This window comes from Echinops telfairi, unplaced genomic scaffold (genome assembly GCF_000313985.2).
Source record: "Echinops telfairi isolate 266 unplaced genomic scaffold, ASM31398v2 ScPeMD7_25;HRSCAF=90, whole genome shotgun sequence".
Lineage (NCBI taxonomy): Eukaryota > Metazoa > Chordata > Mammalia > Afrosoricida > Tenrecidae > Echinops > Echinops telfairi.
Window position 1 is genome coordinate 31,391,198 of NW_022103922.1, and position 12,685 is coordinate 31,403,882.

Consider the following 12,685-nt stretch of genomic DNA (forward strand, 5'->3'; position numbering starts at 1 on the left):
CTCCCTTCACCCTCGTTTCTGTTGTCCCCGCCCCTCGAGGTGGGTTTTATGTGACACCACGGTGAGATGCTGTATGCTTACTGTAGTCTATAGCACCCCCGCCCCGCTGCCCTGGCAGGGAGGAGTAAGTCTGTCTACAGCAGGAGAGCATGACTGCTGCCTCAGAGCATCAGGGGAGTAGGAGATGGAGAACAAAACGGGTGCCTATCCCCCTCCCCGCCCCCCGGCAGGGTGGAATAAGTCTGTCTACAGCAGGAGAGTATGACTGCAGTCTCAGAGCATCAGGGGAGTAGGATATGGAGAACAAAACGGGTGCTCCCACCCCCCCAGCAATTCCCAGCATCCTTTGGGCATGTCACATGTTACTCCTAAGCATATCGGATACCTTAATTGCTGCCACTCTGATTCAGTAAACAGTATAGGACTGTGATACGGACAGCACCCCCTGGAGATGAACAGAGCACTTACCACACAACCGTGCTTAGCAGGTACAATTATAAAGGAGGAAATGAGGCTCAGCAGGGGAAGGATTTGTCCAAGGTCAAACAGCAGGGGGCTCCCGGCTCCAACATGCAGGCTCTGTGGCCACTGCTGCATCCTGACTACGCCCTGAGGTGCTGCACACCCAGGGGAGGCAGGCCTCAGCACCCCAACTGACCCACGGGTCTCAGGGAGCTCTTACTCCATGCGGGGTCCACATATCCCAGTGACACTGTGGGTCCCTGGTGGGTCCAACCTCATGAAGTCTTGGGCCCCTGAGAGCAAAGTCACCCTCCAGGTGAGCTCAGCATAGGGGGAGGATCAAATGGCCTCTGTGCTTTTCGTCTGAGCAGCATCATATCTCCTTCTGGGTGCCGGACCCCAGGTTTACTTTGGGGCTCTGCTCTTCCCCCCTTGGAGAACATCTTTGTCAGGCTGCCCATCAACATGTCTCTTTCCCTGGCCAGAAAGTGGACATCTGATGACAGTTAGGCTTATGGGAACCCAGCCCTCTCTTGGGTCTGGTCCTTCAATTCCATCCAGTGTTTTGTGGAGCTCGGGTAGTCGGTGCCCCACTTACCCGCCCTGGGCACTGGCCATTGCTGGCATACAATGTCGTTTCCATCTTTGGTCAATGTGCTCTATCTGGACAGACCCAGACATGAGAGGGGCTGGGGAGTTAAGGACCTCCATGCTCAGTCTGCACTCAGTGACTACTGAGAGTTGGTGGACAGATGCCCCAGCTTCCTCACCCCACAGTCAAGACAACAGAAGTGTGGGCTGCTCCACATAGGGTCCCAGCGGTCCTTCGTAAGAATGACAGCCAGTTTTCCCAAAAGCCACTTCTCGGTAATGCATGCTTGACTGGCTCCTTCAGCTTCCCTGCCGCACTCACCCGGCTTCCAGACCAGTGCTTCCTGGAATCACCTCCCTGCAAAATGACTTAGAATCTATTATCATTTTATCAGGGTCTACTCCTGGGTCTACACCCTTCCAGAAGTTGTCTATGCTGCTTTGGCCTGCAGTAGTCTTGCTGTTGCTGTTGCTTGCAACCCAAGGCCCCTATCAGAACAAATAGTGATCTGGAGTTGTCCCTGGTCACAACAATGTCCGGTCTTCTTCATAAGAACCATCAGAGCTGTGGAAGAGTAGGAAAGCGGTCTGGTGACACTTGGCTCTGAGCCCTTTCTTGTATGTGATCGGAGGACTTGAGCTGCTAGCTATGCCTGTGCCTGGGCCTGCTTTGATACTAGCAAAGAATACTGAAAGTACCATGGGCTGCCAAAAGAACAAACAGCTGTCTTAGAAGGAGATCCAGAATGCTACTTAAACGTGATGATGGCAAGACTTTCTACTGTGGACGTATTATCAGGAGAGCTCCGTTCCTGGAAGAGCATCATGCTTGGTCGAGTAGAAGGGCAGCAAAACAGGCTCTCCCTGTGATGGACGGGGCCCGTGGCTGCAGGAAGGGACTCCCACAACAGATGTGAGGATGGTGCAGGGCTGGGGGTGTTTCAGTCTGCTGTAGAGAGGTCGCTATAGCTGGAACTGACTCGAGGGCATCTAGCAACCACAATAATGTGCAGATATTGAAGGACCAAGGAAGCAGCCAAGAAGGTAGGAGGAATAAACAAAAGTCAACATTTAAGCATTTAAGGAGATAGCAGATGATCAAGAACCTATAATACTAAAAGAAGAACAAACAACTGATGATATTGAGGAAGAAGTCCAAGCCTCATCGAAGGCAATGTTGGGAAAAAATAAGACACCTGGAATTGATGCAAAACAATGGGGATGTTTCAACAAACTGCTAGATGCTGGAAGCATTCACTCATCTGTGCAAAGAAATGTAGAGATCTGTTCAACCAGCTGCAAGAGATCCATATGTGTGCAATTCATAAGAAGAAGAAAAAAGATCCAACAGAGCGCAGGAAGTATCAAACAATCTCATTCCTATCACACGCCAGTAAAATTCTCCGGAAGACCATTCAAAACCCATGGGAGCAGCACAGCAACAATTCCAAGTCTGATTCAGAAGAGGATATGGGACAAGGGATATCATGGCTGGTGTCCAGATGGATCTTGGGGGAAAGCAGAGAATATCAGAAAGATGCTTATCTGTGTTCCATTGACTGTGCCAAGGCACTTGACCGTGTGGCTCATAACAATTTCTGGATGAGAATGCCAGGACTTAAGTGTGCTCATGTGGAACCTATACACAGACCAAGGGCTAATCATTTGACAGGAACAGGGGGATAGTGTATGGTTTCAAAGAGGAAAGGGGTGCATCAGAGTTGTATCCCTTCACCATATTTATTCAGTGGAGACTGGATCACATGAAGAAGAACATGGCATCAGGATTAGAGCAAGACTTATTAACTAACCGCCGGTGGTATGACAAGGCTTCAGCCTTGCTTTGTGAAAGCCAAGAGAACTTGAAGCCCTTACTGATGCAGATGAGAGACTGCAGCCTTCGGTATGGATTACACCTCGAAGCAAAGAAAACAAAACTCCTCACCCCCGACCAACAAGCAACGTCACAGTAAACAGAAAACCCTGAACTTGTCAAGGTTCTCCTATTACTTGTGTCCACAATCAACATCCACGGGAGCAGCCGCCAAGTCATCAAATGATGAACCGAACTGGGCAATTCTGCTGCACAAGACCTCCCCACAGTGGGAGAGGGCAAATAATTCACTTTGAGGACGATGTCCTAAGTCCTACCTACTCTGAGTGGCTGACTAAGACATGACCACTGGTGTCTCCCTAGCTTAAACAAAAGAAAGACAAAAATGTAGAAAAGAAAAATCTTAAGAAAAAAAAACTGAAAGAAAAAGAAAACAATTTGTCCAAGGGGCAAATGGACCACACAAACCACAGCCTCCCCTAGCTGTGACCAGAACTAGAAGATGCCCTATGACCATCCCCCACTGCTTGGATCAGGGTCACAATAGAAGGCCCTAAACAGAGTGGAAGGAAAATGTAGACTAATATTCAAAGTCATGTAACAGACCAGACTTACTTGTCTACTAGACTGGTGGGATCCTAAGGCCATCGCCCCGAGACACGCTTCAAACCTGGAACTAAACCCAGCCCTGGATACCACCTGGCAGCCAAACAACACCCGGACCCAGAAAGTGAATTGTAACACCTGTGAGGAATGTGCTTCTCAGAACTAGTGCGCACATGAGCCCAAAAGGGCATTAGGTGCCGAAAAACAAGAAGGCAAGAAGGGGCAGAAGCGAGGGATGCAAGGGCGGGGGAGCCAGGGAGTACATGCAACGTGAGTGTTACATAAAGGAAACGGTCACTTAAGCCAAGAAGCAACCTGAGTATGAGTTGATGGATTTGTTCCATAAATGTTCACCCAAGTCACAATAAACTATTAATAAAAGAGGGGTGGGGTATAGAAGGGGTACCCTTTCCTCTCAATACCCCCCCCTGCCCCAATGTAGCTCAGGTCTAGTTAAAAGAAGAAATGACCGACAGATGGTCTGTGGAGGTGGCTAGGTCCACAGCAAGCCTTCCTGGAGTAGGGGCCAAGCCAGGTGCTACAGCAGGTAGATAGGCAGATAGGGCCCCAGAAGCTATAGGAGGGGTGGAGCAGGATGTGGGCTGGGAGGCAGGGAAGATGGTTCAGGGCAAGTGTCAACCCAGCATGCCATCTGGTAGACCCAAGTCCTGCTTGAGCTACCTTAAGCCAACAAGTGACCGTCCCTCCACCCATCCGCAGGACTTGTGACTCAGACCCAATGAATCCAGCGTTGTTGTCAAGGAGTGGTAGAATTTCTGGCTCCAGTCCGAGTCTCAAGGCGTGGTCTGAAGTCTTCTGGGTGTGGTAGCCAGTGTGACCCAGTCGGGGATCATGTCCCTGTCCCATGCCTTCTCTCTGACTTGTGGCAGGAGAGGGAGAGTGGGGAATTGCCTAGGTCTCTCATTGTCTTAATCCAATACTGGCCCAGGTGCCTGGGCTCTGTTTGTGTTCCCCCATCAGCAGCTCCCGGGACAGGTGCAGCCCCCAAATGGGGAAGGGACATGTGCGAGGCTTCCAGAACCTGAGCAGGGCGTGGGCCTCACCTCCTGCCTCTCACTGCCTTGCTCGCTCCATCGGAGCCATGCTTGACACCTTGCTGTGAGTCTCTTGAGCACACTCAGCTGGCACCCACCTGAGGTCTTTCACTGACCCTCCCTCTGCCTGACTGCCTCTCCCCTAGCTCTCTGCCCACGTGCCATTAGCTAAATAGGCACCCCCTTGGTCACTCTCCCTTTGTGCTGCTTGATTCCGCTTCTGTGGAACATGTCTGTTTGTTTCACGTGTGTCTTCGTTGTCAGTCACCCCGCTAGAAGAGAAGCTGCACCAGGGCAGGAATAGCTCCATCTCTATTCACAACCGACTCTGCTGATGGGAAAAGTGCAGAGAAGAGCAGGCAGCTAGTAACTAAGGCTATCTCCTCACTCCTGGTCCAGTCTCTCACAGCCCCCTTCTATCGTCCAGGGAGGGAAGAGGGGCTCCAGCTGCAGAGGCAGCCCTCCCTTGTGTCAGGGCCACTCTGACCCCCGACATGCCATCTGAGGTAGGGTGTGTGATGGAAGGGCTGGACCAGAGATCCGTGGGGCCACTTGCCTCCCATTCACAGCCCTTTCCCCAACGCTGGCAGCAACTCTGCCCTTGGACCCACTGTTCTTTGCCCCCTTTGGCATCTGTCCTTCAGCACTGACTGAGCACCTGCTGTAGGCCAGGCTCAGGGCTGGGCCCTGACGGACAGGGATAAACAAAGCATTGTCTCCATCCCCACGGAGCCTCCAGCATAGTCACCACAACAGACAAGCAAATGCCACCCAATAAGCGTCCTAGTGGGGCAAAGACTCTGCCAAGGAAGCAGACGCGCAGCAGGAGCCAGGCACCGGGGAGGGCGGTGAGGGAAGGTTCAGAAGAGCGGGAGGTTTGAGTTCTTCCAGGAGAGTGGGATGGAGATGGAGAAGGGAGACCAGCATTGCAAGCAGAGCAAATAAGCTGTGCAAACTGCGGGTTTGGTAGAACAGACGAGGTAGGGACAAAGTGAAGCTGTGAAGAGAAGTGGGGATCAGGTGCGGAAGGGTCTTGGGCCCTTCTCTGTTGGCACTGGGCACTACTTCAGCTTTGGGGGCAGGGGTGACTTGGCCAGTTTTGCATTTTAGGACACTCACCTGGCCACTGTATGCAGAGTGGTTTGGAATGCCATGCTGGGGGACAGAATCAGGAGACTATTGGAGTTGTCAGGTTGGAGAGAATGATGTCAGGTCCAGGGGCAGGCACAGTGGCAGGTGTGGAGATACAGGGATGGATTCATGAGCAGACTCCATCCACTCGGTGGAGAGCCAGTCAGACCCAGTACTCAAGATCCCAGGAGCCCACTGCTGGAAGGTGCAGGGACGTGGAGCCGAGGAGCAGAGCTCAAGGGTGACCTGGCTCCCGCTGACCTGCCCCAGCTCACGGTCACTGACTTCACCAGAGGCCAAGCTGTCCTGTTTCTCCCAATACATTAAGTTCTTGTGGCTTCAGGACCCTCATGCACTGTCTACTCACTCTACAATGCTGTTCCACTCTGCTACAACCCCTCCCACACCCTCGCCCCTTGGTCTCCTCAGATCTTCCATGCTGATAGTCAGGCTGGGGTCCTCACCTAGCACTGAGTGGGTTTTGTTTGTGGGACTTAGTCCAATAGTAAGGATTCAGTGCTGCCACTTGTTTAAGCCCATTCACCCAACTTACGCACAAGCTCCGTGAGGGCACAACACTGCCTGGCTCACTTCCTGCCATAGCCAAGCACTCGGCCCTTAGCTCCTCCTCAGACATTTGTACGCTGGTTGACTTGGATGCATTTTGACATTCACGGTGTGGTGTCTATGAGTATTTGAATGTAGTCAGGCTCGCCCTTCAGTGGACAACTGTTGATTAATATGCGTGAACCCAGGAAGTTTGGGGCTGAGAAAGCAAAGTTTGGGCAGAGCGGGATAGCAGAGATCTCCGCAGCACAGCTCACCAGTGAGTGACCTCACACTGGACTGTTAACAGACGCAGAATTCAGCTTTCCTGCAGCAGCCACTCCTGCCACATTGACAGGACTCTAAGGTCCCAAATAAGGGAAGTGACAAGTCCCTTTTCTGTCGTCTGTCCTGTCATTATAGCCCAGGATCCTGATGGACAGTCCTGGCATGTCACCATCTACAAGAATGGAGGACAGGAACAGGGACAGGGTCTGCTCATCCTGAAGGAGCCCACCAGGGGGCTTGTGTGGGTGCAAGAGGCCAGTGACAGACATGGCACCCCCCGGAGGGGCCTCAGGAAAGCAAGCCACTTGTGTGTGGGTCTCTTTGTTCAATGACCCCCAGCAATGAAGCTAGTTTAAGTGGTGAGCTTTGTCACTGAGGAGTGGCTTCAGAAAGGTGGGGAGAGGGACTGGCACGCAGATGTCCTAGAAGTTCCCTCCCTTCTTAAAGTGACCGTCTTCCGGGAGGATAGGACACCGTTGTTAAATATTTGCTCTGCCTGGTAAAGCAACAAATGGACAGATGCCATCTTCCTGAGAGGCACCTACAGGATCCTGGGGAGATTAGGGCCCTCGGGCCAGGTTAAGTTGTAGATTTGGCCCATGGAGATGACCATGTCTACCTGCATGGTGTCCCTCAAGGGGCTCTTCTTGAACCAGAAGCCCCTCTCTTCGACTCATTGTGCTAGTGTAGCAACTTTTCCGTGGGATTGAACTCGCCCACAATTAAAAGTGAAGCAGCACGAGATCTTGATGCAAATGTGTGGTAATGAGGCCCACACCAGCCTTTTCTGATTCTCTCCAGGGAAATCAAATCTGTAGAGCGCGCTGAATTCGCCCATCGAAAGGACAAGAGGTGTAGAGACATGGGAGCCCTGGTGGCGGAGGTGAGGGTTGTGGACCCAAAGGTTGTTGGTTCAAACCCATCTAACAACTGGGTGGCCACTCCTGTAGAGTACAGCCTAGAAAGCCCGAGGGGGCACTGAACAGCAGCACCTATCAACTGCTTTCTTTTCTTGGTAATAATGCTCATAAGAAATCCTCTGAAAGCAGGTAACTGAATCACTCATTGATGCATACCGATTGTCTAAGGGACCAGGCCGCAAGAATTGAGGGGACACAAGTTGAGATGGTTCAACAAATTGATGCAGGGCGACAGTGCCATCTCATCTATGCCAAGAAACCTGGAAGACAGCCACCTGGCCGACCAAGAAACCTGGAAGACAGCCACCTGGCCGGGCGCCTGGGAGAGATCTATATGGCGGCCCCGACAGCCAGCCTGCAGAAATGATCGATGTGATCATTAACGTCACACACCAGAACAATTCTGCCGACGATAACTCACAAATGGCTGGAGCAACACATCAGCAGGGAGCCGGATTCAGAAGAGGAAGCAGGAAGAGGGCTACCCTTGCCGACTGACGTCAGCTGGATCTTCTGAGAGGTCAGTTGGCCAGCCTCTTTTCTCCGCCCGTGTCTTGCAGTTGCTGCCTTTTTTCTCTTCAGCCTGTGACCTCTTCCTATTTCAGCCTCCCTCTACCTGTCCCAGCCCTCTCCCTGAAGCAGGCCTGTCCCCGCCTCACCCAGCACAAGCCCTTTCCAGCTGCTGGGGTGACGCTCCCAGCCTTTCCATCTGGCCCCAGATAAGATAAGGCGGGGAACCCACACTATAAAAGGGCCTTCTCTGGCTCTCCGCCCAGCCTCCAGCTAGCTCAGGCCCAGGGAGAGCATGGCGGTCCGCCTGTGGCTCATCACCCTGGCTGTGACTGCCCTCCTCGCCGTGGACAGAGGTGAGTGGGGAGCTGGGATTCTCCAGCTGGCTGTTGGCAGACGGTTTGGGTGCACACCAGCTGGGAAAGTTCTGGGCTGGGACTTTGGGGTCAGCTCCTGCATGGCCATAAACGTAACGCTAGGAAGCTCAGAGAATGCCAGGAAAGGGTTTTATACTTTTTAAGGGCTTTTACCCCTTTGACAGCAGTTCTCAACCTCGGGGTTGCAATCCCTTGGGGGGGGGGGTCGAATGGCAGGTCCCGGGACAGGGAGCAGTAGGCCCCAGACCCCCACCCTGGGACCTAGGGCTAACACAACCCGTTCTTGCTTGTCTTTCAGAAGTGCCAGTGTCGGCAGTAAAGACTGTTTTCTCGAGGATGGTAAGGCAGTTGCTTACAGTTTGGGGTCCAGCTCTGCCCTCTCTGCTGCAAGATGCTATCAATGCTGGGGAGCAAGCGTTGCTCTCTTTCCACACCTGTCGGAGACTCAGCTGTCCATGCTGCACTGAATGGCCTGTGGAATGCCCCAACTGCCCCTCATAGCTCACCTCACCCCCTCACTCTGCACACAAACACTCAACTGTCTCTCTAAACCCTGATCCTCCTTGGCCCTGGGTCAGATGTCCCCAGTGATCCCAAGACAGTGGAGCTAGCCTATGTGAGTCCCTCAGCCCCCCAGCAGCCCATCTTCCCACCCAGCAGCCTCAACATCTGACCCCACCAGCTTATCTGAACTGTACCCCATTTACTCTGTATCAGACACAGGGCAGAATCTTCACATGTGCTATTTCAATTACTAACCCCACATGAGACAAACACTGTGAGTAGCTCTAATTTTCCCAGAAGAGGAAACGGAGGCCCACAAAGCGGAAAGAGCTCCTCCAAAGTTACACAGCTAGTCAGTGGCACAATGCAGGTGTCTCCCGCACTGCCTCCCACACCCCTGTCCTGGCTGAGGCTTCAATCCCAGGCCTGACCTACCCGGAGACCCATCCAGACACTCAGTTCAGTCCCAGGCCCCCCCTGTATCTCCAGTCTTCCCCACACTGAGCGAGCAGCCTGCCAGGTCATGCAGGCCAAAGTGAGGCCGGGAACCCCTGGGGACCGAGGGGCTGGGTCCTGTCACCTGAGCTCCTCGATGGCCCTAGCAGGACAGTTCCAGTTAGTCCTAAGGAGTGTGGGAATCTGTCCCCAGGAGCTTGAGGTCACAGACTCGTCACAGGCACACACTTAGAGATCTGCACGCTCAGGTTCCGCAGACAGGCACACCCAAAGACACAGGCACCCGCATGGCCACACACATAAGCAAACACACAAGGGGCTGAGTGATCGGGAGGCCTGGTGGAACAGTGGTTAAATGCTGTCCAGTAGCCACAGGTCAGGGGGTCGAATCCACCAGCTGCTCCTGTACAGATGTCATCTCAGGAACCCTAAGAAGCAGTTCTACTCTGTCCAATGGGACTTGCTGGCAGTGGGTGGGTGGTGGGTGAGGCCTCCTTGAATCCAAGCAGAGTCCTTGGGCTCCTGTCTGGCCTCTCTCTCTAAACCCCGGCCGCTCCTGCCTCCCCGCCTTCTCCCCCACAGCCCATCTGTGAGCATATGGCAGAGTCTCCAACCTGTCCCCAGACATTCAACCCAGCCTGTGGCACCAACGGGGTCACGTATGACAACGAATGCCAGCTCTGCTTGGCCCGGATGTAAGTCGCCCTCCTCTCCCTCCCCAGCCTGCTTGGGCGGGCCCCACAGGTCTAGAGGGAGCGAGATTCAAGCTGCTTCTCCCCTGAGGAGAGCTCGCCAACATTCTGCCCCTGACAAAATGGGCCCAAGTGTAATTCAAAGGCGGCCCATGGTTCCAAGCAGAGAGCCACCACTGGAGGGCAGAAATCCCAGGTTCTGTTCCTGGTTCTTGCACCTCTGACAGCCAGGTTGAGAACTTACTACGTGCTAGACAGTGAGGGTAACTGAGCCATCACTGGCCTCCCGGAGTTGAGTCAGTCTACAGGAAAGCCAGGCTGATGGTCGGGCCATTGCAGCAAAGCAAAGCCAAATCTCAGAAGCAGGTGAACCAGGTGCTACAGGCACAGGGCAGGCGCAAGATTCCCAGAGGAGGAGACACCTGAGCTCAATCTGGAGGAACGAGAAGGAATTAGTCAGGAAAAAAAGAAGGAATGAGGAAATAAAGTCCAAGTAGAGGAAAGAAGGGTTTGGAAAGGTCTGGAAGAGAAAGTTTGCATTTGAGGATCCATCCCATGACTCCACAGGAGGGTACAGTTTGGAGGGAGGTGAGGGAGAGGTGAGAAATGAGTGTAAAAAGGTGGGTAGGGCCAAGACATGACGCCAGTCCATCTAATCACCTGTTTGGTCTGTTTCTTCTCCAATAAAACCCTTGGGACCGGCCTGAAAGTTAAATAAGATCACAAAAGAGAACAAAACCCTTGGCAGCTGCACAGTTCTAGACAGATGGGCAGGAGAACAGAGGGATGCAGTCTTTAGAGAAAAAAACCATCCTCTTCATAGGAGATAGATTCCTGAGCGAAGAACTGACCGGCTTGGTGTGGGGCTGGCTGTGAGCAGGGAGGAAGGAAGGGCAACAAGCTAGTTTCTAGCTGGGCAGCTTGGACAGCTGGTGATGCCATGTGTGGAGCTGGGGGGAAGTATGGGGTGGAGCCAGTGTGCAGGATGAAGATGAGTTTGTGACTAGCTGAGCCTCTGGGACATCCCAGTAGAGATGTGCAATGGCCAATGGCAGGAACAGGCCAGGAGTTCGGGACCAAGGTCCAGGCTGGAGACGGAGAACGAGGGTGTCACAGATCCCGAGGTGGGGTTCTCACCAGTCTCCCTGTGATCCCAGGAAAACCAAGCAGGACATTCAGATCACGAAGGATGGCAAATGCTGACGTCCACAGAAGCCCCTCCCAGCATGAAGAGGCAGGCTGGAGAGACAACATGAAATAAACAAATAAAATATAAAGATGTAAAGTCAGCCCAAACCAGCTAAGTGGGCCAGTGTCTTTGGAAATTTGGGGAGGCATGTGGGGAGGGACTCCTGCACTACATCAGTTCCCTGATCCCCCGAGTGCTCCTCAACCGTCATGTGCCCACTGAGAGATCCCACGGGTGTTGTCTGTTGGAGAAGCCAGGAATATAAGAAGCCAGCTTTTGACTTCAAGAGGCTGCCCAGTGCCCGTCACCTCACACCTGACCTGTCACCAGGCAAGAGTCTAGGTGAGCTCTGCACCCTCCTCCACCACTGGGGCCGCTGCAAAGCTGTGGACCAGCCACCGACAGTCAAGTTCATTAACTGCGCACCGCCTAAGGACTCTCAGTCCTTTTGGGTTTTCTGCCTTGCAGACTAGTTTAAGCCTGTCATTCAAGTGCAGGGCCTATAGATGACCAGACCCTACAAATCTAAGCAACAATTTCTGCCCAGTGTGCCCACTTCGGTGGGCCCAGGGCCTGGGTCCCTGCCTCCACCATTTTCTTCTCGGACCAGTGTGTGTCTTTTCTGATATTCCTTGCTCTTTCAACCCAGGAATCAGCTCAGGTGATTCCACCAGGCCACACCCCCTGTGGTCACATTCTCAGGATGTGACCTTGATCCTCAGGTCACTGCTGTCTGCTCAAAAGATTCTCTCAAAGGGTTTTCAAATTCAAAGAAAGAAAAGCAGTTCCTCTCAGTCAATAAACCTACAAGGCAGTGGTTCTCAACCTGCGGGTCACGACCCGTTTGGGGGTCACCCGATTCATAACAGTAGCAAAATTAGTTATGAAGTAGCAATGAAACTAATTGTATGGTTGGGGGTCACCACCACATGAGGAACTGTATGAAAGGGTCACGGCATGAGGAAGGTTGAGAACCACTGCTAAGGGTACTGGCAGCCAGGTTTCCTGCCCTGGCTGCAGGCCGAGGGAATGATGGCAACATGCAGTTATGGAGGGGTGAGTGCCTGAGGCCCAGCTGCCCAACATTCCCCAAAGTATGTGGGACAATCAGTACCCTGTCAATAAAGGTGTGTCTTTGGCCCATCTCTTTGTTCTGCCACTTTCAACCGGAAGTCCCGAGAACGTTTAAAGCTGTGGTCTGAAAGCCGCCTAGAAAGCACTGGCTTACCAGACAATGTGAGAGACCAGACAGTTTCTCCAGCTCTGTGAAGCTGAAGGAAGTTTGTGGGATTCAGACGCCCTCATTCTCTGATGGAAGAACTGACCGTGTCCCTGGAAAGCGAGTGGCTGAGAAGGGGTGCTCTCTCCCTGCTCCCCAGCAGAGGCCCTGGGATGAACCATTCTGTGTGGTAGGTCCTTGAGCCAGGCCCCAGCACTAGCCTGCCCATCTGCCCATCTGCCCCGGACCCAGGCCCTCTTCTTCCCACCCTTAAATAAGACAACAGCTGTCACGCTGTACATTCC

At 53.0% G+C, this 12,685-nt stretch overlaps 1 protein-coding gene across 1 annotated transcript; it reads left to right on the forward strand.

Moving 5' to 3' along the window:
• The first annotated feature begins 8,238 nt into the window (after positions 1-8,238).
• SPINK4 (serine peptidase inhibitor Kazal type 4) lies at positions 8,239-11,230 on the forward strand. The gene is made up of 4 exons (XM_004712367.2): positions 8,239-8,299; positions 8,619-8,659; positions 9,863-9,975; positions 11,130-11,230. Exons 1-4 carry the CDS (start codon positions 8,239-8,241, stop codon positions 11,173-11,175), a joined length of 261 nt encoding a protein of 86 aa, XP_004712424.1. The 3' UTR covers positions 11,176-11,230.
• Positions 11,231-12,685: the final 1,455 nt, after the last annotated feature.

What these genes read in the sequence shown, in the direction of transcription:
- SPINK4 (XM_004712367.2), top strand. Translation starts at nt 8,239, where the DNA reads ATGGCGGTCCGCCTGTGGCTCATCACCCTGGCTGTGACTGCCCTCCTC. An exon ending in AGACTGTTTTCTCGAGGATG is followed by an intron (nt 8,660 to 9,862) that starts GTAAGGCAGTTG and finishes TCTCCCCCACAG; the next exon opens with CCCATCTGTGAGCATATGGC. An exon ending in CAGCTCTGCTTGGCCCGGAT is followed by an intron (nt 9,976 to 11,129) that starts GTAAGTCGCCCT and finishes CTGTGATCCCAG; the next exon opens with GAAAACCAAGCAGGACATTC.